Source organism: Panthera leo, chromosome B1 (assembly GCF_018350215.1).
Source record: "Panthera leo isolate Ple1 chromosome B1, P.leo_Ple1_pat1.1, whole genome shotgun sequence".
NCBI lineage: Eukaryota > Metazoa > Chordata > Mammalia > Carnivora > Felidae > Panthera > Panthera leo.
The window spans coordinates 108,435,996-108,461,549 of record NC_056682.1 but is presented as its reverse complement, the minus strand read 5'-3'; the positions used below and the strand labels follow the sequence as shown (position 1 = coordinate 108,461,549).

Sequence of the window (25,554 nt, the reverse complement as noted above, 5' to 3'; positions counted from 1 at the left end):
AAATATTAAGAATCCCACACTTAACTGACTGAGCCACCCATGCACCCGGAAATAGGTAGGTTGTTAAGAACAGAGGGAAATCCTTTAGATTTGGGTTGATACTCTGTGTTATCAAAAGCCAAATTCAGAAAAATTAAGTTTACCTTTGGCACACAGAAAATTACACAATATTGCCTAGTAAATATTTTAAAATAGTAAATGCATGTTTGCAAACTTGAATACAAAATTTTTAATTTGAGATGAAAGTACACAAGAATGGAAGACGTGTAAGTCAGAATAGCTATAAAATCCTAAACAGATTAAGGCATAGCTGCTCTCCTCCTTTTTAACTTTTGCATAATTTGTAGTATGTGTAGCAGTGAGAACACATTATAGTCTATCTAGAGTAATTAAGAGGATATTTCTTGCCAGTTGATCCTGTGGTGCCTCAGTAGGTTCACTCTTCCATATGCTGTTGGAACATTCCTCTGTGTGTAGATTATGGAATCAATATGTTCAGAGGTTAACTCAGTGCAAGGCTTTAATTATGTGTGTAATCCTCCTTACAGCTCATCACTTCTCTAACCCTCAAATGTTTTAGAAATAAATAATGAGAGCAATTAAGAATTCATATAAGACACTTATTTTCCTCTTTGACATTTGTTATTATGTTTCCCAAATGTGAAGTGGTGAAAAGTCTCATCTATATTCCTGCTTAACAATTTGTGTTACATTTGAGCTCACAGATAAGTGAAAATTGCTGTTATGCTTTTAGTAACTTGCATGCACTTCCAAAATTCATTTAGTTTTTTAAAAGTAAGGTAGAACAGTGATATCCTAGGTGCAGCTCGGCTCCCTGCCTTTGCCCTTCCCCCACTCTAACCCTAGCTGGGTCTAAACAGAAGAAGCCTCTTGTTGAGGACAGGTTTATGTGCAGTGTTGACATAAAGTTACACAATGCAGAGGTATGCATATAGGGGAATTTTCCTTGGGGGAGATTTGTCTCATATAACTGGAAATTGGAATCAGAGACATGTTTTCTTAGAAATTGCAAAAAAGCTAGGATAAAGCTCCAAAGTAAAGATCAGTTGTAATATCAGGTTTATTCTATTTCAGTTTAGGGAAAATATTGTGATTTTAAAATTTTTCATAACTTATTAAATGCAAAGTAATATTCCTTTTATGCATGTGTGTGACTAGCATTAATATGGTTTTGGAAATGCGCTGTTATTATTTGCATGACAAATATCAGCTTATATTATTATACAACATTCTACAGTCTATGTGGTTAATAAAGATACATGTCACAGAGTAGAAAATAAAACAACTTATTTATTTGTTTCCTTAAGCATCATTTGTGAAGACAGATTATGTATTTAGTTAAAAAAATTCTAGGCACAGTAAAATAATAATATGCTTAAGCAGAATTTTAAATATCCTTATGAATAATTCTGACAAAATATCCCATAACGTTCTTTATGCAATCATATTAATTTACCAGAAAAATATTATCATTATTGCACTGTCCAAATCAAATTATAGGCAACACTGATTAAACATATCGTTGTTATAAATTAATTTCTAATTCACTATGGTAGAATTGAGCATAACAAATTTATGCTGTAATTATGTAGATGCCATGCATACATCTATAATTGCTCTGCTGTGATTGAGCATTTGTTAATAATGGACTTTATTTTTTGTTATTTTCCTTACCAATCAATTCCCTTGTGGTAGTTGTTGCCATTAAAGAATTGAACTTCTTCAAATGTTTTGGGGCTGGGAAGATTGCTGATGATGGAAGGGTGCATAAGAAGGAATAAGTAAAGTGCAGTTGTTCCTATTACAAGAAAGGAGGCAAAGGTTATATATGACAACAAAAGAAGATACAATTACTATCTTAGCAAAATTTTTGTTCAAAAAGTCATATTCAGAAGGCCAATTTTTTTCTGGTGTCAAAACGATTTCCTTAAAATCAATTAGGTGTATTTCATGTGGCAACGATATAAGTATACTTTTATTAGTCTTCATGGTTCCATTTACCTAAACATCTGATTTAATATTTGTACATAGGCAAAGGTGAGCAGACTGATGATATAGCTATCTTTGTCCTCAATGTATTTTTTACATTTTTTTCTGTTTGAATTGCAGTAACTGTTCTCCTGTATAGGATGATACAAAGTTTCTGCTTTAAATTATTTTATTTGTGGTAAAAAGTCAGTTTACTTGAAGAAGAAATATGAAAGATACCACAGGAGAAGCATAACATACAAAAAATGCAAAAAACACACAGGTGGTTGTACGAAGATGTGACAAAACTAGGCATCTGAAGGGAATGATACTGTACTTCAAGACGGGAGAGAACTTCAGAAACCAATGGTTCAATTTCCCTCCTGGAGTCAGGTGAGAGGCTAAAGCATCAAGGGCATCCAGCACAATACCTGAACATGGTGGGTCTCATTTAATATTATATTCAAATCAATTCAATTCAATAAAACTATTCAACAGATGTTAACTGGTGCTACTCTGTGCAATCCTGGTAATAAATCTTTTTTTTTTTCCTGGTGATAACTCTTGATAATAAAAACTCATTTGCTGGCCTTGATAAACCTAAAGTGTATGTGTGGACTTGGGCCAAGTAAACAGGTATTTGCACCTAGTGAGACAGTTTCCATACTGAGAGAAGACAAGAGTGCCTTTCCAATACATGAGAAAATGGGTGACTTACACTTGGGAAGCCAGTGAAAGCTTCCAAGAGGAAGTGTTTTCTCAGGTTTTGCCTTAAAAACATAAGTGTTCCCAGTAAGGTTGAAAAAGGGGGGCAGGAATCTGGAAAGATGGCCACTTGAATGTCCTACCCTGGCAAAACAGGCAATCAAATTGGATAACTGAGGCACTCGGCTGAACAGACTAGCTGATAGAACCCACTGAGTGTATGTATCACAGAATGCTGAGGTGCAATCTCTGACCCTTGTTTCAACTTGAGTTGGGCCAGAGATTGAACGGCTACAGCAGAAGGCATCACGAAGTGACTGGGTTTTCATAGTTCTCATAAATCAAATTTTCCATTCTGGGAAAAATTATCCCCTTTTTAACACGGGGGATCCAGGAAGGTTGTTGGATTTCCTGGCCCTAGAAGACCTGGAGATGAGCTACGCATGTGGGCTGGCAGAACAGTAATGATTGCAGTCAGGAATCTGGAAGCTAAGCAGATCATCAGAGAATTGGTATTTTTTTCTAACATACCTTAAGCTCATAGGAGCAAAGTGTACTGTGCTTTAAGTATTAATGAGATGCCCACCTGTTTAGATCCTCAGAACTTTTACATGACCACCAAGACTGAATAGGGGCTTGAGTAGTTAAAGGAAAGTGACAACAGATCTGAGGGGACCAACCACCTTGGAAGGAAGACAGGTTAAGGAATCTAGAATAGGTGGCTCCTAGTGAGATGGGAGGGTAAAAATTAGTAAATCCCCTAAAATTAATTACTAATTACAACACATAGAATTATGAGGGATTATGGAGTCCTGAAGAACTGATATAAGTTGCTCCTGAAAACAACAGAAGCTCAAAATGGAGAAACTTTTAGAGGAGGAAGGAACAAAATGTTCCAGTGAGAAAAAATAAATTAGAGTATTATAGGGTATCTGGGAGGGAACAGGGAATTCAGAAAGGTTCTTTCTAAATAACTTTTAGGATGGGACCTACATAAAAATGTTTTAACTAATGATGAGAATGAAGTGTGTATGTGTGTGTGTGTGTGTGCGCCCACATGCGTGTGCATGCACAAGTGAGAGAGAGAAAGAGAGAGAGAGAGATTTGAGACACACAAGAGAGCTGAGAATATTAATAGTTTCACAGTCCTGAGATGTTGAGAATAGATGGATCCAGGGGACAGATAAAGAAGCATTTTTGAATTATTGCTGAATATCGCAAAACAAATACATTATAATTTCACTAACATGTACAAATGTTTAATTACCCTAATGGTCACAGAATTGTACCAGATTTCCCCTGGGCTACATAAAGGCAAAGCCTTTATGTTCTGAGCCACAATACCTTCATGCCTCCAGGAGCAGGAAGGACATCAGGAGGCATCTGACAGGAAGGAAGGAGAAAGCACTTTCAACTGAGGACAGTAGGTATGTGGCTTGATACTCATATAATCGGTCATAGACTCTGGGCCCACCACCTCAAAATATATATTTATTTTATGATCACCTGTGTTTTCATCTATTATTGACATTCGTTTTTATCCAACGTCTTTGGTATAAATATTTTGTGGAGGAAGTAGAAAAGACCTCATCCCTGGTAATACTCTGAGAGAAACTACATTGTATTTTATATATAATTGATTTCTCTTCAGTTCTAACAGAGTTAGCCAGTCAAATCATGACAAATTAATATTGACAATGGGGACACTGCTTTTCTGGGAGAAGTAATGCCAATGAATTATGGCTTTAGAATCATAGTGCTAAATTTAACCTTTTTGGAAACCCCCTCCTCTCCTGGTAATATCAAAATTTGACCCAGAATCAGAAAGGATGCTTATTTGTCTGAAGGATTCTAGCAGTACTGGGATTTAATCTTTGAGTGCCATAGCCTAGGCCTACCCTGCTCTCTCCCTGTCCTTGTTCACTGCCCACTGTCACCTAATAGGAATTCCTTGTAGGATTCAGCAACGGAGAAGTGGGACATCAGTTCCTTCCATTCTCACCTCGCAACAGTGGAGAAAACAGGGGTTTGCAGACTACTTTTGTATTTCATGTTTATTGCAAAGGATGTGTAGGCCATGTTTAAATTGTTTAAAGACAACTTTGCATTGAAGACCATATTCTTAGCATTTGCTGTGTCCGGGAAATTTACAGTTCTGACAGCAGTTGGGAGTTCTGCCAACTAAAGCAATAAGGAGAACAAAAGAAGACTTTAACTTCTATGATTGAATGGATTTTAAGAATTATCACAACCATTTTCACATTAGAATAGCATTTTCTAACAACATATAAAATATTATTACCATCCAATTCCTTTATTTTAACTTTGTTTGCTTGTTTGCCTTGGGGATGCCAAAGGCAGTTAAAAGCTTTATTTCCATACTGGCAGGTCAAATATAAACACAAACAACAAGGAGGAAAACTAGATTTATACTTACTAACCTGTAGTTTTCTCACAGAACTAAGAAGTAATAATATTCAAAGACAAATGATAAAAGATACGTCTTTAAATTAAATTTTTAACATAATTTTACGACACAAGAATGTTTTATTTCTTTGGTAGTCTTTCTGGAGTTAGCACTGCTATAAGGGAGTTGGTAGAAAATTAATGCACATTTTAAACAACAACAGCACAAGTGATATATCTGAAAACATGTGCTGCTTTTGTTCCCTCCCTGCACACGTGTAACTTATTGTTGTAATACAATTTATATTCCTGGAGGAAGAAAAGATTTCAACAACCAACATCTAATAGTCTGGAAATTTTGCCCACAACCTTTAAAATGATCTACTTGCTTGTATTACAAATATCTTCATCTGGGCCAGGCTTATTTATTGTGACTGTTTGTTTTGTGTTATGGTTTGTGCACTCACTGATGAAAATGCTTCTAGTCAAAGTAGTGAATTCAAAATACAGCAACTCAATAAAAACTTTAATTAATCAGGACATGAGCAAAGTGTATAAAACTGTCACATGCTGAAGAAAGTATAAAATATTCTAATTGAAAGTGTCATCTCATTGGTGAAATACTTTCACTCTCTTTTACTGCAGTCCTATACACTTGTCCTTCAGCATATGAGAAAATACTAAGGGAAAAATGCCTGATGAACCTCAGGTGTATCAGATAATAAGTCCGAACCATATTTATACTTAATAATTATCTTTAAAATACAAATCACACATGTAGAATATTTTAAAGTAATAATGGAAATGGCTCTGGAAAAAAGTCAATTCAGGGCTGATCTACAGTGTAAAATAGTTTGAATCAAGGCAAGCACTGGCTTTATAACCTAATTTAGGAGATACTTAGCCAAAACTACCAAAAAGTAGAGATTAAAATCAGATACTGCAACTGTCGTACATTAACACAAAGTTGTCAAAAATTTGACATCTGTTGAACAGATTTAAAATCTACAGTTAAAAAGTTAATCCCCAAGTCTAATTAATAGGCAGCATTAGGTCCCTTTGAGGATCATAGCATGAAGATGATCTATAGGGATGAAGTACCATTCAAATAATGAATTTGGACGGGTGTCTAGATATTTCACATGGAAAAACCTAATCCAATTATACTGTATGGCAATATGTTTCATGACAAAAAAAAAAAAAAAAAAAGAAAGGAAAGAAACAGAAAGAAAGCAAGCGGCAAGGTTAGCTATTCTTACCTGTTTTTTGTGGCCCGATGACAAGGAATTTTGGCAAGTGGTCACAAGTTTTCTCTCTGGACCAAATGTCTTTGTGCCGTTTATCATCACAGGGATTCTGCAGGAAGGAAGAATAATGGATCTTAGTGTGTAATGAATTCCTCGATCTGTTCTGTAATAGTTGTTCAAAGGACAGGATCAAATTCTTGTCTGATACCTTAGAACTAGGAGTTAGAACTTGTTTTGGTTCTGGTTCTTTGATTTCCAAATTGTTTCCTTCTGAAATGGCACCTTCCTTTCCTTCAAGGCTAGAGCTTAGCCTCAAGTTGATCTTGCTGTCATCCTCTTCTGAAGCTTGGCTAGGCTCTAACTGCTGAGATTCCACTCTATATCTAGAAACATGTCCTCTGTTTTATGTCTGTATACCTGAGCCTTCACTTGTCTTAAGCTTCTTCTAACCATAGCTTCTTGGATACCTGTGCTCTGCCCTAATCTTTCCTATTTCTCTCTCCCTGGGGGCTAGATGGCCATCCTTGAACTCCATACTTAGCCAACTTTTCCTTTCCTTTTTGCACTATGTCCTATTCTGTGCTGATCCAGCAAATCCTAATGTTTGATCATACCCTACAAGTTGATAGCATATAGATCAACATTTGTAGCCTGTACCTCCCTCCTGAGCTCCTAACCTATATTTTAAATGGCATCTGTATAATTGTTATGTAGATGTGGTGAGTAAATGCCAGGCCCAAAATACCCATGGATCCAATTTTATCTCCATCTCAACCTTCTCCTGTTTCATTCTCCTCCCATTTCATTTGAGTGACCCACATTTATTATCTAAATCATGTGACTTTTGAGAATTCAAAGGGCTATTAAATGAAAATAATACAATTTTTAAAATATGTATTAACTGACAAATTGGTTTTATTATATTGTTAATTTAAATAATATATTCAAAAATCATTTTCACAAATAAAATTCTGTCTAAATACACACATTAGGTATTAAAACAATTACAATTTTATATTATTATCCAAATATTAAAAATGACACAAAATGACTAAACACTTATGATTCATATTTGTGTATTTTAATCAGTTCTTTAGCCACATTTTTTTCTTTTGTTTGTTTATTTATTTATTTGTTTGTTTATGTATTGAGAGAGAGACAGAGTATGAGTGAGGGAGGGACAGAGAGAAGAGAGAAACACAGAATCCAAACACAGAGTCAAAGCTCCAGGCTTTGAGCTGTCAGCATAGAGCCTGACATGGGGCTTGAACTCACGAACCACGAGATCATGACCTGAGCCGAAGTTGGATGCTTAACTGACTGAGCTGTCCAGGGTGCCCCTAGCGACATCTTTTTCTAATACCATGCCAGGACAGTTCCTCTTAAGAATGATTGTTTTCAGCATGATCTTATTATGTTTTACTGTCCCATAAAATTGCCTGCAATCTTTTTCAAAGTTACACTTACGATTAATTAATTTGAAAATGTTGATACTTTCAATTGACTCTTCTCTATTGAACACTATATTTTTAACTGGGGAAATATTTTCTTTATAGAGGTGAAATAAGCTCAGAGTAAATTCTGCTAAAGGAAATTTGTTCTGTTATTTCCAATTCTATTTTGTCCATTTTTGACCATTTTGCCAAATATAAGTGCTGCAAAATCATAGACTTCTCAACGTTACATTCCAGCACAGAATATAAATTTATCTAATTAAAAAAAGAGACCCATCAAGAAATGCTTATCACAGTTGAAATTCCAAAGTTCAATTAAAGAATGCCAAATTAAACCCTCTAGTTCATTTGAATTCTCATTACTTAATTTGTTTAGTCTCCTCCCTTCTTGCTTTGGAGCTTTTTTTAAGATGACAAAAAGCACTAAAGGAAGAGAAAAATATTACTTAAATATATTTTTTCTCAAAGTAATATTTTAATATTTTTACCAAAAATAGTATCAAAGCTGTTTGTCCTCAGTGTCATCATATAGACTGAAAGGGTTAGATCGTCTTGACATTCCACAGAACTTAACCACTAGTCTTCTATATTGACTTCATGTTAATTATATCTGATAGGTATCAAGTGTCAAGTACTCTGTTGTCTTTGTAAGACACATGCACTCCAGAGGGTAGAAGTTTCAGGGACCCACCACCGTGTGTGGTTTTTCAAGGTCCACTGGTCTGGATCATACTGAGACATCTCTTCTGAGTAAGGGTCTATTTTTGTTCTTTGTGACTCCGATGACTAAGAAAGAATACAGGGCTTGATAGGCCTCTTTGGGTTTTGGAAGCAACATTTTATTGCACTAGAGAATATTGATCTGAGGCATTGACAGGATGATGCAGAAAATCGCTAGTTTTCAAACCCAGAACAAGGAAGAGTCCTGCAAGAGGTTAAGACTGAGGTACAAGCAGCTCTCCCACTTGGATCATACCTCTGGGCAGACCTAGGGTACTATGGCATCCCTGCCAAGTAGAATTTTGGTTAAGCCCCAGAGGAGAATTGCAGTGTGCACTCCTAAGGTTCTGCAGCAGGATGTGCCACTGGCAGAAGTCATTCAAACTGGTATCTACTCCTGGTATGCTACTGGGCCCTAGAGGAGATAGTGTTTCTCATGGATTTTCAAAGTGACTGGGTGGCCATAACTGGACATCATAATTTGAGCATTGGCAGCCCCACCAAATCCTAAATCCAGTTGTACCTACTAGCAATTCATTGTTAGATGGGAGTGGTATGTCTGGGATCGATCTCAAGCTGATCCAAAGGCTACAGATGACCTTTACAAATGAGTGACCTAGACCCTCATGTCACCTATCACTGTTCCACCAATGCCTCTATATCAGCTTATTCCTATATTTTCATGGAAGGCCCCCTATATCTGCTGATGAAGAGGGGGAAACTCAAGCTTGTTTGTGGATAGATTGACCCACATGTTAGCAGAGGCTGAAAGTGGACTGCTGTTGCACTACAAGCCCCATGTAGAGACGTTCCTAAAAACTAGTCGCTAAGGGAAAACTTCCAATTAACAGAGTTATGGGCAATGTTCTTAGTCATCTACTTTTTTTGTGGATAGACTAGTAGGGCAATATAAGGAAGGATAGAACAGATGAATAGGCAGTGGTGAATAGGTTACCCAAGGGACTGAAAGGAGTGATATGGGAGTATTAGGGCTAATAAGTTCTAGGGTAAAGACATGTTGATGGACTCATGGTAGTGACCAAAAAGTTTGATGATCTTTGTACTGTGCATTAATGTACACCAAAGATATTCAAGGTAGAAGTGTAAACAACCAAGTGGACAGAATGATTCAGCCAGTTCCCAACATTCCCACATGTCACCTAAGCTCTGTTCTTAGCCAGCCCTTTGCTGGAGCAATGGGTTTGTGAATGGAATACCTACAGTATCAAGATGGAAGCCATTCATAAGCTTCCTTCTCCCAGGTCTGCTCTAGTTACAGCCACTGTTGAGTATCTGACCTGCCAGTAACAGCGAACAGTTCTAAATCCCAGAAATTGACTATCCTACCACTTAATAGAAAATTGATTATTTTGGACAGTTTTACTTTGAAAAGGGCAGTGATTCATCCTGACCCATACTGACACATATTCAGAGTATGGATTTGCCTTCTCTAGTCACATACGCTGTATCCTCTTCTCTTTCCTGTTTTACTTTTTCCCTTATAGGTTTTTCTCTTTTTTTTTAAATATGAAATTTATTGTCAAATTGGTTTCCATACAACACCCAGTGCTCATCCCAACAGGTGCCCTCCTCAATACCCATCACCCATCCTCCCTTCCCTCCCACCTCCCATCAACCCTCAGATTGTTCTCAGTTTTTAAGAGTCTCTTATGGTTTTCCTCCCTCCCTGTCTAAGTTTTTTTTCCCCTCCCCCTCCTCCATGGTCTTCTGTTAAGTTTCTCAGGATCCACATAAGAGTGAAAACATATGGTATCTGTCTTTCTCTGTATGACTTATTTCACTTAGCATAACACTCTCCAGGTCCATCCATATTGCTACAAAAGGCCATATTTCATTCTTTCTCATTGCCAAGTAGTATTCCATTGTGTATATAAACCACAATTTCTTTATCCATTCATCAGTTGATGAACATTTAGGCTCTTTCCATAATTTGGGTATTTTTGAAAGTGCTGCTATCAACATTGGGGTACAAGTACCTCTATGCATCAGCACTCCTGTATCCCTTGGGTAAATTCCTAGCAGTGCTATTGCTGGGTCATAAGGTAGATCTATTTTTAATTTTTTGAGGAACCTCCACACTGTTTTCCAGAGTGGCTGTACCAGTTTGCATTCCCACCAACAGTGCAAGAGGGTTCCCATTTCTCCACGTCTTCTCCAGCATCTATAGTCTCCTGATTTGTTCATTTTAGCCACTCTGTCATGAGGTGATATATCTCAGTGTGGTTTTGATTTGTATTTCTCTGATGAGGAGTGATGTTGAGCATCTTTTTATGTGCCTGTTGGCCATCTGGATGTCTTCTTTAGAGAAGTGTCTATTCATGTTTTCTGCCCATTTCTTCACTGGATTATTTGGTTTTTGGGTGTGGAGTTTGGTGAGTTCTTTATAGATTTTGGATACTAGCCCTTTGTCTGATATGTCATTTGCAAATATCTTTTCCCATTAGGTAAATTGCCTTTTAGTTTTGTTGATTGTTTCCTTTGCAGTGCAGAAGCTTTTTATCTTCATGAGGCCCCAATAGTTCATTTTTGCTTTTAATTCCCTTGCCTTTGGGGATGTGTCAAGTAAGAAATTTATGCGACTGAGGTCAGAGAAGTTTTTTCCTGCTTTCTCCTCTAGGGTTTTGATGGTTTCCTGTCTCACATTCAGGTCCTTTATCCATTTTGAGTTTGTTTTTGTGAATGGTGTAAGAAAGTGGTCTAGTTTCATTCTTCTGCATGTTGCTGTCCAGCACCATTTGGTTTTCCCAGCACCATTTGTTAAAGAGACTTTTTTCTGAGAGTATCTCTTCAATAAATAATTTGAAGCCAAATTTCGTATCTCAGATTTTATTCCAATTAACTTTCCATCCCCAGCTTCTATGTAACATGAATGCAGTGCAAAGTAAAAAGACAAATAATATATAAAGACAACTGTACTTTGTGAGAATTCACTTTGGAAAAAGTTAGGGTATACTTTGTGGGTTTTTGTATGAATTCATCTGTAGAAACGGTGATGAAATGAGTTAATTACAAGCCAATAAACTTCACATTTTTTTACTCATTTTGCACAATAACTTAAATTTTATTTTATTTTTACCAGTGTCTTTAATTTATGCCATCTTTTTATTCAATTAGTATTCAATCTCAAATCCTTAATAGTCTAGCTTCAGTTTAATTCCATAACCATAATTTTCACTATGGCAGAGAAGAGTAGACTATTTGGTTTCCTTTTATTCTTTCAGTTATGGAACATTCCTTTATTTTGCATAGTCTATAGGTTTCAGCCAGAGACTATATTTCACAATCTCTTTTGAATCAAGCTTTCTTCATCTGAATCATTTCAGTCCAAAGGAAAGTATGCCAAAATAATGTAAAGTATCTTCTTAAGGGTAAAACCACTCTCCCTGGATTTTCCCTTTCCTAATGACTGTCAGCTGTAAAATGGTTACAATTGCAACATGTGCCTTGGACTCAGAGACATTGAACAGTTGCCAACCTGGGGCCCCGGATGACCCTCTATGTGGAATAGAGCTATCTAATGCTCCTAAATGTCCTGTGCATTTTTAGACAGTTGTATGAGTGAGATATATATATCTGTTTTATTTAGTCAATTTATTGTTTGGAATGTAATCATTATAGCAACATTGCCTATACTCTAACTTAATGTGTTTCAAAGCACTTGTCTATGAGAAGATAAGGAACTTGAGTCAGAATGTGAATTATTGTACTGCTTACTGCAATAAGAACATCCTGCTACAAGCAAAAACAAAATTCCAGCTGAAGCAGCCAGCGTGTTCAGTGATATAGTTGGTTTATAAGTTTCACAACGTTCTTGTCTCATGGAAAATCAGCAAAAAGCAATTCAAGCCCTTTCATGGACCACACTTTGAGTAGCACTGCTCTGAATTAACAATCGCCAACACCATACACAAAAATAAACTCAAAATGAATTAAGAACCTAAGTGTGAGCCCTGAAACCATAAAATTCCTAGAATAAAACAAGCAAACAGGCAGTAATATCTTTTAAATAGGCCTTAGTAACATTTTTCTAGATATATCTCCTCAGGCAAGGGAAACAAAAGCAAAAATAAATTATTGGGACAACACCAAAATAAAATCTTTTCTATAGCAAAGGAAACCACCAACAAAATAAAAAGGGGAGGAGATATATGCAAATAATATATCAGACAATGGGTTAATATCCAAAATATATAAAAACTTTTACAACTCAACACTGAAATAAATCCAATTAAAAAATGGGCAAAGGGCCTGAACAGACAGTTTTCTAAAAAAGACAAGCAGGTGGCCAACAGACACATGAAAAAGATGCTCAACATCACTAATCATCAATGAAATGCAAATCAAACCACAATGAGGTATCATCTTACACCTGCCAGAATGGCTGGAATCAAAGACAAGAAATAACAAGTATTGGTGAGGATGTGGAGAAAAAGGAACGCTCTTGCACTGTTGGCAGGGATGTAAACTGGTACAGCCACCATGGAAAACAATACGGAGATACCTCAAAAAAGTAAGAATAGAAATACCATATGATCCAAGGACTCTACTGGGTATTTACCCAAAGAAAATAAAAATACTAATTCAAAAAGATATATGCACCTCTATATGTTTATTGCAGCATTATTTACAGTAGTCAAGATGTGGAAGTAACCTAAAAGTCCATCTATAGTTGAATAAATAGAGAATACGTGGCATATACATACAACAGAGCATTACCAAAACATAAAAGAGAATGAGATCTTGACATTTGTGACTACATGGATGGACCTAGAGGGTATTTTGCTAAGTGAAGTAAGTCAGACAGAGGAAGACAAATGCCATATGATTTTGCTTATATATGGAATCTAAAAAATAAAATGAACAAACAAAAATGCAGAAACAGACCCATAAATAGAGAATGAACCGAAGGTTACCAGAGGGCAGACGGCTGGGGCAATGGGAAAAATGTGTGAAAGGTGGTGAGAAGTACAGACTTCTAGTACAGAGTCACGGGAATAAAAGGTACATCATAGAGAATATAGTCAATGGTATTGTCACAGTGTTGTGTGAGGACAGTGGCTACACTTATGGTGACCTTAGCATAATGTATAGACTTCTGGAATCAGTATGTTGTAGACCTTGTGTAACATTGTGTCAACTACAGTTCAATTTAAAAACTGCCAAAACCGACCTAATGTTTCAGTTTACTGTATTCACTATTATAGATATACTCATGTCTGTACCTGATTCTTCCAAGCTTATTTGAACAATTTATTTTTCTGTGCAATGCTCTTTTTTTTTAAACCAATCCATATTAAAAATTTCACCAATTATTCTAGTGTCAGCTAATATGTCCCATAAAACTTCCTTATTTTATTTTATTTTTTATTTTTATTTTTTTTAAATTTTTTTTTTCAACGTTTTTTTTTTTTTATTTATTTTTGGGACAGAGAGAGACAGAGCATGAACGGGGGAGGGGCAGAGAGAGAGGGAGACACAGAATCGGAAACAGGCTCCAGGCTCCGAGCCATCGGCCCAGAGCCTGACGCGGGGCTCGAACTCACGGACCGCGAGATCATGACCTGGCTGAAGTCGGAGGCTTAACCGACTGCGCCACCCAGGCGCCCCAAAACTTCCTTATTTTAGAGGGGTGGCATAGCCCAGTTGTTAAAAGAGTGTGAGCTCAGGAGGAAGACTGCCTGTGTCTTATGGAATTTTCCTAAATTCTCTGAGTCTCAGTTTCCTTATCCAAAAAATAATGATTGATGGTATCTACTTCACATGGTTAGTGAGAGTGTTAAAAGAGCTAATATATTTAAATGCAAATTGTTCTCTATAAAAGAGAGTGATTATTATGTGATCCAATGTTAGCTTTCCCCCCCTACCTTTGTTTAGATGAGTCAGTCAGTTGAAGCAGCAGAAAGAAATTACTATTGCTGATAGACTGGTTTAGTATAGATATCCTTCCTTAAAGCAGACTTCCTGGTCTACTGTCTGAACCCTAGCACCTAAGGTGGTTGTCTCTTCTCAGCACAAATTCATGGTTCGATGACTAGGTTTCTGAGATGTACGACTTACTTGATAGGGAAATAGCTTGGGAGTTTCTTCAGGAAAACTTGAGAATATAGATTGCTCTGTGAGACCCAAAGACCCCTGTATAATCCCAACACAATTTATTTTTGAATATGCTTTCTGTCTGGCTCCTACAACTCATCCAATTTATTGTTTTAGCACTTGCCATCACTCAGGTCACAACTAAAATATGACCCCATGTAAGAGGCCTTCCCTGATGACCATAGCCAAAGCACCTCCTCCCAATCCTGTCTCTCTATGGTAGCTTCTGGTCACATTTCTTTCACTGTACCTGAAATTATTCTATTCAAGTATTTGTTTATAGTAATTTTAAATTACATATATATAATGCATTTATATTTGTAATTCTATCTCAACTAGAATGTGAGTTCTCTGAAGCAAAAACCCATGTTTGTCTTCTTGACTGCTACAATCTAATACATAAAAAGTGTTTGATAAAAATGGACTGAATGAGTAACCGACTTAAGACAGGCACAGTAAATCTATAGTAATAGGCATAGACAGATTTTGCTACGTTTGAAAACTAATGTAATATGAACTGTGTAGACATTTTACTTCCAAAACTATGACCAAAAAGCATCTGCAATCTCCAATGATGTCTTTCATAGTGCTCCAGAAGCTAGAGTTTGCTATTTCCTTAAGCCAAAGCTTTATACCTTGAATGTTTTCCTCATATTAACTGCTTTGTTTGTAAAGAATTTATTTCTCAACTCTATTTTATACGTTAAACGATAGGAAAGCAGTTCTCATGACCTACACTTATCAAGTTTCCCCACACACATCTCAACGAAGAACAAATCTCAGATTGGGTGTTTAATTCATCTGCTCAAATGGTTTCCATATTCTTAGCAAAAGTAGACAAGCAAACTGATCAATCATTCAGCGCCACTGCTGGAAGTGTCTTTTGTGGGATCTTCTGGTTCCCTATGTTCAACTAGGCCACTTATTTTCTTTACTGCAGTACACCTTGTCTCTGCCATTCAAATTTTTGCACGCAAAACCTGTGAAGTGGGCAAATTCAATATAACACTTGAAAAGAGTTTTCTTTGTCACACAGAACATGAATAAACATGCTTGTTTTAGTAGACAAAGACACTAATTATTTCTAGTTGTACTTTCCCAAGAAATTATACCAACAAAAATAAACTATCAAATAAAATTCCTGGATGCTGTTACAGTGCTTTCTGCTCCAAGTGCTTTTATGACTAACAATTCAATTGACACTACTCCTGTTTTTCCTATACGTATTTTACAGTTGGTGGCATTTGTACACCTCAATCTAGGCAGATTGCCTGTTTTTATAACTGCGTCCCTTGTATGTTATGCTATTTTCAGACTTTCCAGATGTCCATTATTTCTTCTTTCACCTCTTTTCCTGCATGTTTCCCCTTGTGTCTGTTAATCACAAGTCTGTAAACAGGATGTTTGCATTTCCTATTTTATATTCTGAAAATGTTTGTTTAGATTTTTCCTACTCTGATTTTTCTTCTATTGCCTGAATATTTGAATAACAGCTAACATAATATCTAACCTTTATTGATCACCTTCTATATTCCAGGCACTTGCTTGACATAGATTATTTCTAATCCTCAAAACAACCTGGCAAGACAGATATCATTATCCCTTCTTTACACCTGAGGAGCCTGAGATGCAAGGTGTTTTATTTAGGTCTTGCTGAAGGTCACACAGCAAGTTAGTTTCAAATCTAGAATCCAAAGCTGGTGTTGTCTCTGAAGTTAAATAGTGTGTGTGTGTGTGTGTGTGTGTGTGTGTGTGTGTGTATGTGCGTGTGTAAGAGAGAGACATAAAGAAAGAGGGAGACAGAGAGAGTTTGTAGGAGTGATTATGAAGGTGAAAGGGTCTTCCCAAGAAAAAGCAAAGCATTTCCTTGTACTTTCATACTTTGTTCCATTGCTATTATTTTAATTTCAAAAGTCAGAAAATTACAAAGCAATTATATCCCTTTTCCTTCTCTAACCTGATTGTTCTCTGCATATCTGAAACTGCCATAAACAGTAATTTACTCTTTTAAGTATCTAGAACTATAGATATATTGAAACTTAAAAAAAAATATTCAGTTAAAATTGCTTTAGGCAGCTCATGGTTACAGTGTCAGTCTAGTAAAAATGCATGTAACTCAGCTCTCACACAGGTAAAGAGGATGCAGGTGGTTTTGCACATGGAATACACGATGAGGTGAGGCAGATTTACTTTTAAGAAGATATAAGAGAGGTAGAGAGAAGATTCCCTGAGGTGATGGGCCGGACTTAGAAAGGGGAGTAAATTCTGATGAAATTGTGTTACTGAGAACGGTATTAGCACCCAGCTTTTTCCTCTCCAATTGAGTAAGAATTTCAAATTCATAATCAAGCTAAAAACATGTATTTTTAAAAAAATCACACTGCTTACCTTATCCTGAAGTTCATAGTTTTATAGAATACATGAAAATAACTTCTGTTCTCATTAGATGTAGTTGGAATAACGTTGCCTTTACTAAAAATCTGCTTTGCTCATTGCTTCTCCACATCCTTCACTGACAAGGACACTGTGGAATTATCAGTGAGATTGATTATCCACTCTCAAGTCATGTGCCTATTCCAGATAACTGGGACATATCTAGACTTTAATAGCTAAAGCCTTAAAAATGCCCAGTGCTCATGGCAAGATTATTTTGTTAATTACAAACGTTTCAGAGATTATTGGCTTTCTCTTCATTTCCTTTCTGCTTGCCTTCTGCTGTTCTGACCTCACTGTTTAAAGGAGAATGCTATGCAAGGTGTATTTGTGGGTTTTTTTTTAATTCTTCTTCTTCCTCCCTACTTGGTTTTGTTGTTTTAAAAGTTCTTCTGTTTATTGAGTTTCTCCATGTACATGTCTTTAAACAAAATCCTTTTCCAATCTGTTTTATACAGGCTGGTGACTTCCAATTTTTTTGTCTCTTGATGTCATTTAAGCCTAATGCAACCCACATACACTGATGAGTAATTTTAATAGGCTATGGATGTTTATTCTCAGTGCTTCAATCAGCAAATCCTTATGGAGAAACTCTAAGACACACACCATCTTCACAAAGCTTGATTCTACCTGCACACTATGTAAAATGCAGCTAGTCCATCAATTCCTTGGAAAAGCCTTTCTTTTCTGAATGCACTGACTTATAATGAATGCTCTCTCCACACAACTCCCGTAGCACTTAATGGTCTGACTCTTACTCCAGCTTTCCTCCCAAAGTAGTCTGAATATAGAGGAGAATAAATGCCCACTTCTGAGAGTGGGAGTGGATGGAAAAGGGCTTTTGGTTCTGTGTGGGTCTGGGGTAACAGCTCCATCAGAGCTGTTTTAACCATAAAGAACCTCTGATTTACCCTAAACATCTATGCACTCATCACCATATTATATCCATGTTTATTTAAATAAATTGATACTGTTGGCATTTACCACGAAATATTTTCATAGTAAAATTGACCCCAGGAGATGATAGCTTTACTCTGAAGCTCTGAGTATATTTAAACAGATGCACATTCCTACATACAGTATCTTATATTATTGTTTATGGTTTTATGAATATCTTGTTAGAGAATCTAGATAGCCAACTCAATAAAAAACTATTTTTAAACTCCTATTAATAGGTTGGTATAATATAGCATATTCACTCACAGTATGCCTTTTAAGTTATCAGGCATATCTTTAGGGCACACACACACAAATTCAGGGCTTCGTTGTTGTTATACTTGGATTATATGCTGAACATCTATGTTTTATGATGATTTTGATTCAGAAAGGATGAAAGTGTTATAACTTTTTATTTTATTTATTTTATGGCACTATCTTCAAGTAGTTTTTCTATTACCAAACCTCAGTAAGTTATTTGTGTGGGGAATTTGACACTTGACAAGATCATGTTTGCAACTAATTGACAGAAAAGGAAAGTCCATGACTTATGTTATCATTTCTGGATGTCAGAATGTCTGGCAGCCTTGTATAACCAAATAGGGAAGTGCTTCATTGTAAGTTAAAAATTAAACTCATGAGGAATTTCCCACATATTTGGGAAACACTCCTGAGAGGTTTAAATACTAGTCTGAGTTAGGAAAATAAGTGTAACAAATACATAAATTCAAAGTGTGATTAGGAAAAAAATACAGAAAAATAAGATGATGATGTCTGTGCCTCTATTATGCGTGCCATCTATGAAGTGATGAAAAATTATTCTGGCTATTTCACGGGAAAGGCTAAAAGATGAATAATTACAAATGAAAAACATGAAATTATGGAGTTCTTATTTCCCCAGATGTTGCAGATCAGTTTTCCTTTAACCTCGGTGTCTCACTCACAAACAATTTCTACCATTTCATGAGAGGTCTCACTCTTTTCACCACCAAGAAGTTTCCCTTTTTCATGGCTACATTATTGTCTCAACTTCAGTTCCTCCCTGTTCTTACCTGTCCTGGAAAAAAACTTCTGGTATAATCTTTATTGTCCATTTTTTTTTAATTACTTTACTTTCATCTTCAGAACCTGCAGAGAATTGCTCCTTGTTCCCTATGAGACTCAGATTACTCTGATAGCCTTCAAAGGTTTCCCAACTGACTTGTATGTGCTTCCCAAGGTTATTTCTTATTGGATTCCTACTATTTTCTAAGAAACAAATGTTTATTTTATTGTTCTTTGTGCACATGCACACACCTCTGCCTTTGCTTATTCATTCATGAGATTTTAATGACAGTGGTTATGGTACTATGCTGGGTTCTAGGTTACAAACATGAATAAACATAGTCTCAACTCCTTCAGGTTTGCATGAGCTGGCATATGACAGACGTAAGTGTCTGCAATACCATATGGTAAGTGCAGTAATAGAGTCATAAACAAGGTATAAAGTGGAAAAGAGAGGAATTAATATCAAAACAAATTTTAATGTCATTTTGTTCACATAACCAGGAGCTATTATGGTTTGTAAGTTCTATGAAAGCAAAGACCTTTCTATTATGTAGGTACTTCAAAAGTATAGGTCAAGGGACACCTGGGTGGCTCAGTTGGTTAAGTGTCTGACTTCGGCTCAGGTCATGGTCTCACAGTTTGTGAATTCAAGACCCGTGTCGGACTCTGTGCTGACAGCTCAGAACCTGGAGTCTGCTTCAGATTCTGTGTCTCCCACTCTCTCTCTCTGTCTCTCCCCAGCTCATGCTCTGTCTTTCTCTCTCAAAAATGAATAAACATTAAAAAAAGTTTTTAAAAAAGTATAGGTCAAATAAATTCACACCGAATACACCACCAGATTCTTCTAAAGTAACAAGGCATACCTGAAATTCCATCCTACAGAGGGAGTCGATGACAGAAGTAGATTTATTTTTTTAAATGTAAAACTACCATTTTGCTGTGATTGGAACTACACTGCAGTAGGAATAAGAAAACCTGAGCTTTACTCCTGACTTGTCCCTAATAATCCAAGTGACTCAGAACAAGATATTTCATCTCACTAGGTGTCACCCATTTCTTCTCTAAAATGAATAGGTTGGGCTGGACATCCCTAACTTCTTATTCTGCGCTTACAATCTATAATTCTTTGTGTCAGAATTCATTTATTCCTTCAACAGACACATAATAATAGAATCTACAGTGTGTATGTCGCTAGACCTTGTGATTTGTTTATGTCACAGTTGTTCAAATCTCATCATTTCTAAGCTGGAGTTGGAGGATTTCACAGCTAGAATCAACAAAGGTGCTAACTCTTAAGGTTAGCACCTTGTGATTTACTTTCTACTTTTTTAATCCTGGAGCTACTGGCATGGAGAGAGAGAAAGCTCTTTGAGCATTCCCTTGGCCACACGGGCAAGCAGGAATCCACATCACGCTTGGCATGTTTGTTGATAGTGAGAGTCTGGAGTGACTGCGTGAAGATTGAGGCTGAGCTATCCTGACAGCTTGAGAGCTTAAAAGCATCGATTAGTGAATGTGCAAGAATCTGACCTTCTAAATGCCTCCATGTTGTGGTTTTGGTTTTTATAATGAGAGTTAAAAGGGAAAAAAAAAGGAAATCCTATTCTTCCTTGCTTCAGAGTGATTATTCTACCAAAACAAAAAGGGACATGAATAAATAGGAACCCGTGAGAATCCTTTTAAGAATCTTACACACTAGAGACTAACGTGAGGAAGATAAACTCTAGGGACAGAGTTCTATATGTGTCCTCAGCATATATTCTCACATTTAACAGCTTTGGAAGAATCAGTTTCCAGTGAAGGAAGCACAGACACATTCTGTGTTGTACTTACTATGCTGTCCATTGATAGATATTCATATTGCACTTTTTAATTAGGTGACAAAACGTTGCATATATATGGCAGTTGGTGCTAATGAAAATTTACATAAAGAACCAAAAGAAATTAAATAGATGTGAAGATTATCATTATTCATGTTTTGTTTTTATTTGTAGTAACAAAAAAGTGTGAACTAAAAATCTTGGGAAAAATAACAGTTGATTTACTTTTTAAAAATGAAATACACTAAATAAGACATGCTTAGAAACACAAAAGGGTACCTGAATTTTGAGAATGTATAACAATGACAGACACATTATACTAATCTATCTTAACTCTGTAGGGTTGTGAAGAGTGGGCCACAAAACATTTAATTAGTGCTGGTTATGCTTATATGTATTTTGTAAAACTAAATTCATATTGTATAAAGAACATGATGATAATGCTCACAGCTGCTCTGTTTGTCATCATAAATATGAATATGGAGAGAAGAGATAACCACTAGGGAAAGGGACTCAGAAAGTATTATGCACTTTATCTCTACTTAACCATTTGTAGTCTCATAGACATGGTTTATGACTGGCAAACTGATCAGATTTCTTTAATAAGTCAGCTGTTCTCAAAATCTCACATACATGAACAATTCCCTTTTGAACTTAACTGCTCATCTGCTTTCTACTCCTTGTTTTCCTTCTTAAACATATTTGAGAAAATATGGTACTTTAGTTAATGAGAAATGCATGCAACTTTATTTTTCAGTCAAAAGAAACCACATATAATATAATTTGCTTGATAAAATGGAAGTCTTTTAGTAAATATGTACTCTTCAATGTTATTTAAATACTTTTATGACGGGTGCCTGGGTGGCTCAGTTGGCATGAGCTGAGCATCTGATTCTTGACAACTCTTTATTTTGGCTCAGGTCATGATCTCACAGTTCATGGGATCGAGCCCTGCATCAGGGCTCTGTGCTGATGGTGTGGAGCCTTCTTGGGATTCTCTCTCTCCTCTCTCTCTGCCTCTGTTTCTCTCAAAATAAACTTTAAAAAGAATTTAAAAGTAAGTATTTTTATGATAAGCTATTTTGATAACATATTAAAATTGCTAAACATGTAAATTACAACAGTAATTACAAAAAATTTGTGAACTCTCTGAAGCCTTTTCTGATTAATTCTATCATTTGTTAAGAACTATCTAGGAATTTACCTCTATGATGTTATTCAAAATTGTCAGCCCATTCAAATGTTTTGTGTATACTTAGGGTCTCATGTGTTCAAAATGACATAGGTCTCTAAGAAATGGTTCTATTTTCTGTGTCTAATTTTCATTTATACCACCAATCAACTGATGTAGTATTTCATATTTAACAGATATTTCATCAATATTTAGAATCATCGAGTAGACCAAATCATATTGGAGCTGGTGTATCTTTGATTATATTTACTCCTTAACAAAATGAACAGCATCACTGATATTGAAGCGATATCAATAAATACAATTCTTGATTAAAAAAAACTCACACAATATTAAGAGATACAAATCCTTCATCTAAAGAAAACTTTCCTTCCTCTAAAGGAAAAGAAAGTTTGGCTCTTAGGGCTGTTGACTCATGTCATAGACTCCGGGTCTGGAGTTCTCTCTTGTCCAGCAAGAGAGTGGGATGCAGGATTGAGAATGCAAGAGAAGCTAATGTCCGGGAGAAGGCAAGAGCCCTCCTTGCTCCATTTTTATTAGGATCAGAAGGCTTACAAGTGTGATGGGTGTGCACAAAGAGACAATGAAACTGTGAACATTAATTCATGGGTGTGGGGAAAAGGGGGTTTTGAAGATAGGTGGTGTTAGGGGTTTGGGTCAATACAAAATAAAATTCATGTGCTGGGTGGGAGGTTGTTTATAACAAACATGAGGTGTCACCTTTGTTTATCTGAACTGGTCTAGGGGACAAGAAAGACAGAGCATACTACCTTAGGGTCAACAAGGCACCTTTATTTTGCTAATTAGCTCCACTCTGGGCAACTTCACCCTGCTGTGGTCTATAGCCCTGTTTACCTGTTTACCTATTTTGGTCCTTCCTTCCTGTGAGAGCAGCTTTCTGCTATTGTACTAACCTCAGGGGCATTTCAACCCTGAATATCTAATCTTGTTTACTTCATCTTGGATGTTTTCATTCTGAGATTTCCTATTCTTATACTTTTGTCCTATACTAGGGGCCTTTGCTCCCTTTACCTAACCTTATTTACCTAATCTTGTTTACCCCAACTTGGGTGTGTACATCTTATGGCTTTCTAATTCTTTATGCCTTGTTAACCCATGCGTGCAAGCTCAAGGAATTCCTAAGCATATTCCCCACAGACTCATTTATTGTATGTTAGCTGTTTGCAACTTTTGTTAAGTTGGCTACTTTGTATTGTTACTGTACCATGAATTATAGATATCTCATAAATAAACATGTGTGAGAAAAGAATTGATTTACTATCAATGATTTACCAATTTTATAAGTACGTGAGCACTTTTGAAGAATGCCATTTATGGGACGCAATGCTTGGCCTTTATGATATTCAGCAGCTACTTGGTATGATGCTATACACTACGATAATCATGTCTTTATCTATTTATCTGTCTATCTAACTTATACACCAAACATAAAGATGGTCAAGCAACTTATCAGAGGGGCAAAAGAATTAGAATGTGTAGTTCAACAAAAACACAAATGGTGAAGAGTTCCTGAATAAATCATCAGACTAAAGTATGAATTACTCTAGCAGTCAGTTGTAAAGCACGTTTTCAAATATATGCTAGTGAATAAGAATAGCAAGGAAACCCTGCTGACTTTGGGAGAACATACTGCGCTTCATTCTTTGCATTTGCTAGAGCAACTAGACTTGCCTTATACACGGTAGATACCCGATAAACATGTGTTGGACGACTTCCTGACTGTATAGACACAGAGAGGCATGTAACATGAATTATGGAATAAGAAGAAACATAGAATCTTGGGGAGAAAAAGGGGATGGTAACAACTCTGGTTCACAGTGATTTCTCATTAACGATGATGCTATTTCTCTACCAACTGCTTAGCAGGGGTCTATGTGATCTGCTCTCTGCAGCCAGCTTATTGATTGTGCGGGTCAATATAATGTAATGCATAAAGAACCAAGAAAATGGGAGGTAGCATTTTCCCAGATAACTGCTAAGAAGCAGATACTTTACACTTTCATACAATGAGGCTGAGTGACTCCCATGTGAAGCTGAATTATTTGTAAAAGCGATCCTAAAACTGACGATTTTTTTTTTTTTTTTACCAATAGGTCTGATCCTAGTGAAAGACTAATTAGATGTAAGAGAAATGTGAAAACCTATTAAAGACAGCATTTGTAGAAGCATGAGGTAAAAAGTGTTTTTTCTTTTTCATTTTTATTATGTGTGTTTACACATACATATCGGAGGGTTAGTTATAGGGTCTTAGATTATGATGGCTCCTGGCTTCTGTCTCCCTAGATACTCAGTGCCTAACCATTTTATTGCCAGTTAGTGCTCACACTAAGTGAGAGTGCAAATGACTAGCAGTGAGGAGACACCAACAATAAAACAACATCCTCAAAGCAAAAGTTCCGAACCAACCAAACCAACAAGCCAAACAACAGAGAAACAAAAAATACACTTAATGCATAAAACAAAAAAAGTGACTGAAGAGAACGAAACTACTGAATAAAAAAGAAGTTTGTGTTAAATGTCAGTTTTCATATCTCCAACAGAGTTCCAAGTCAAATTAGGCCTTGGTTTCTTTCCTTTCACCGCAGGAGAGAATGTTTCACCTTACCTGCCAGAGAGGGTCTTTTTGCTCAGGGAAGAGCTCAAAGTACTTGTGTGCGAGTTGCACTGGGGGCAGAGTTTGCAGTTTCAGGGTGGTCCAGCTCTGCACGAAGTTGGCCAAGTTCACAAAGGTATATAACCCCAGGCGGTCATTCCCATAATTCGACAAATGGGTCATGAAAATGCTGATCTGAAAGACAAATACAAATGACGGTAAAATAAGCATACTTACGTTCAAAAATGGCATAGAATCTTCAAGAAATTCCAATAACCTTGGAATTTCATGAGAAATACAATGATCATTTTAGGTGGTGTTATGAACTGAATTGTGTTCCTCCCAAATTTATATGTTGAAACCATAATCTCCAAGGGATGGTTCAAAGATTAGGCCTTTAGGAAGGTAATCACAGTTAAACAAGGTCATAAGGGCAGGGCCCTAGTCTGATAGGTCTTGTGCCCTTATAAGAGGAAGAAATAACTGCACTCTCTCTCTAACTCTGTCCTCCCGCCCTCTCTCCTCCTTTCCCGCCTCACTCCACTTCCTTCTCTCCCCCTTTCTCTCTCTTTTCCTCCCTCTGTCTTTCCCTCCATCCTCTTCCTTCTCCCCATCTCCCTAACTCCCTCTGTATACATCCGGAAGGCTGTGTCTATAAACCAGGAAGAGAGTTCTTACCAGAAACTAAATTTGCTGCTACCTCAATGATAGACTTCTAACCTCCAAAGCTGTGAGAAAATAAATGTCTATTATTTAAACCATCCAGTCTGTGGCATCTTGTTATGGCAGCTTGCACAGACTAATACAAGTAGAAAGCCACATATTTGATTTCTACTTTATTTTTTTATTTTTATTAAAAAAATTTTTTTTAATGTTT

General features: G+C 36.5%; 1 protein-coding gene across 2 annotated transcripts in view; it reads right to left on the bottom strand.

Moving 5' to 3' along the window:
* LOC122217932 (bifunctional heparan sulfate N-deacetylase/N-sulfotransferase 4-like) overlaps nt 1-25,554 on the bottom strand; it is a 388,528-nt gene that overhangs the window by 14,379 nt on the left and 348,595 nt on the right. For both annotated transcript variants that reach the window (XM_042935647.1, XM_042935648.1), the window contains 3 exons: nt 24,690-24,872; nt 6,360-6,456; nt 1,696-1,819 (listed from right to left, as the gene is read on the bottom strand). In XM_042935647.1, the coding sequence (XP_042791581.1) occupies nt 1,696-1,819; nt 6,360-6,456; nt 24,690-24,872 (404 nt within the window). The remainder of the gene's footprint in view (nt 1-1,695; nt 1,820-6,359; nt 6,457-24,689; nt 24,873-25,554) is intronic.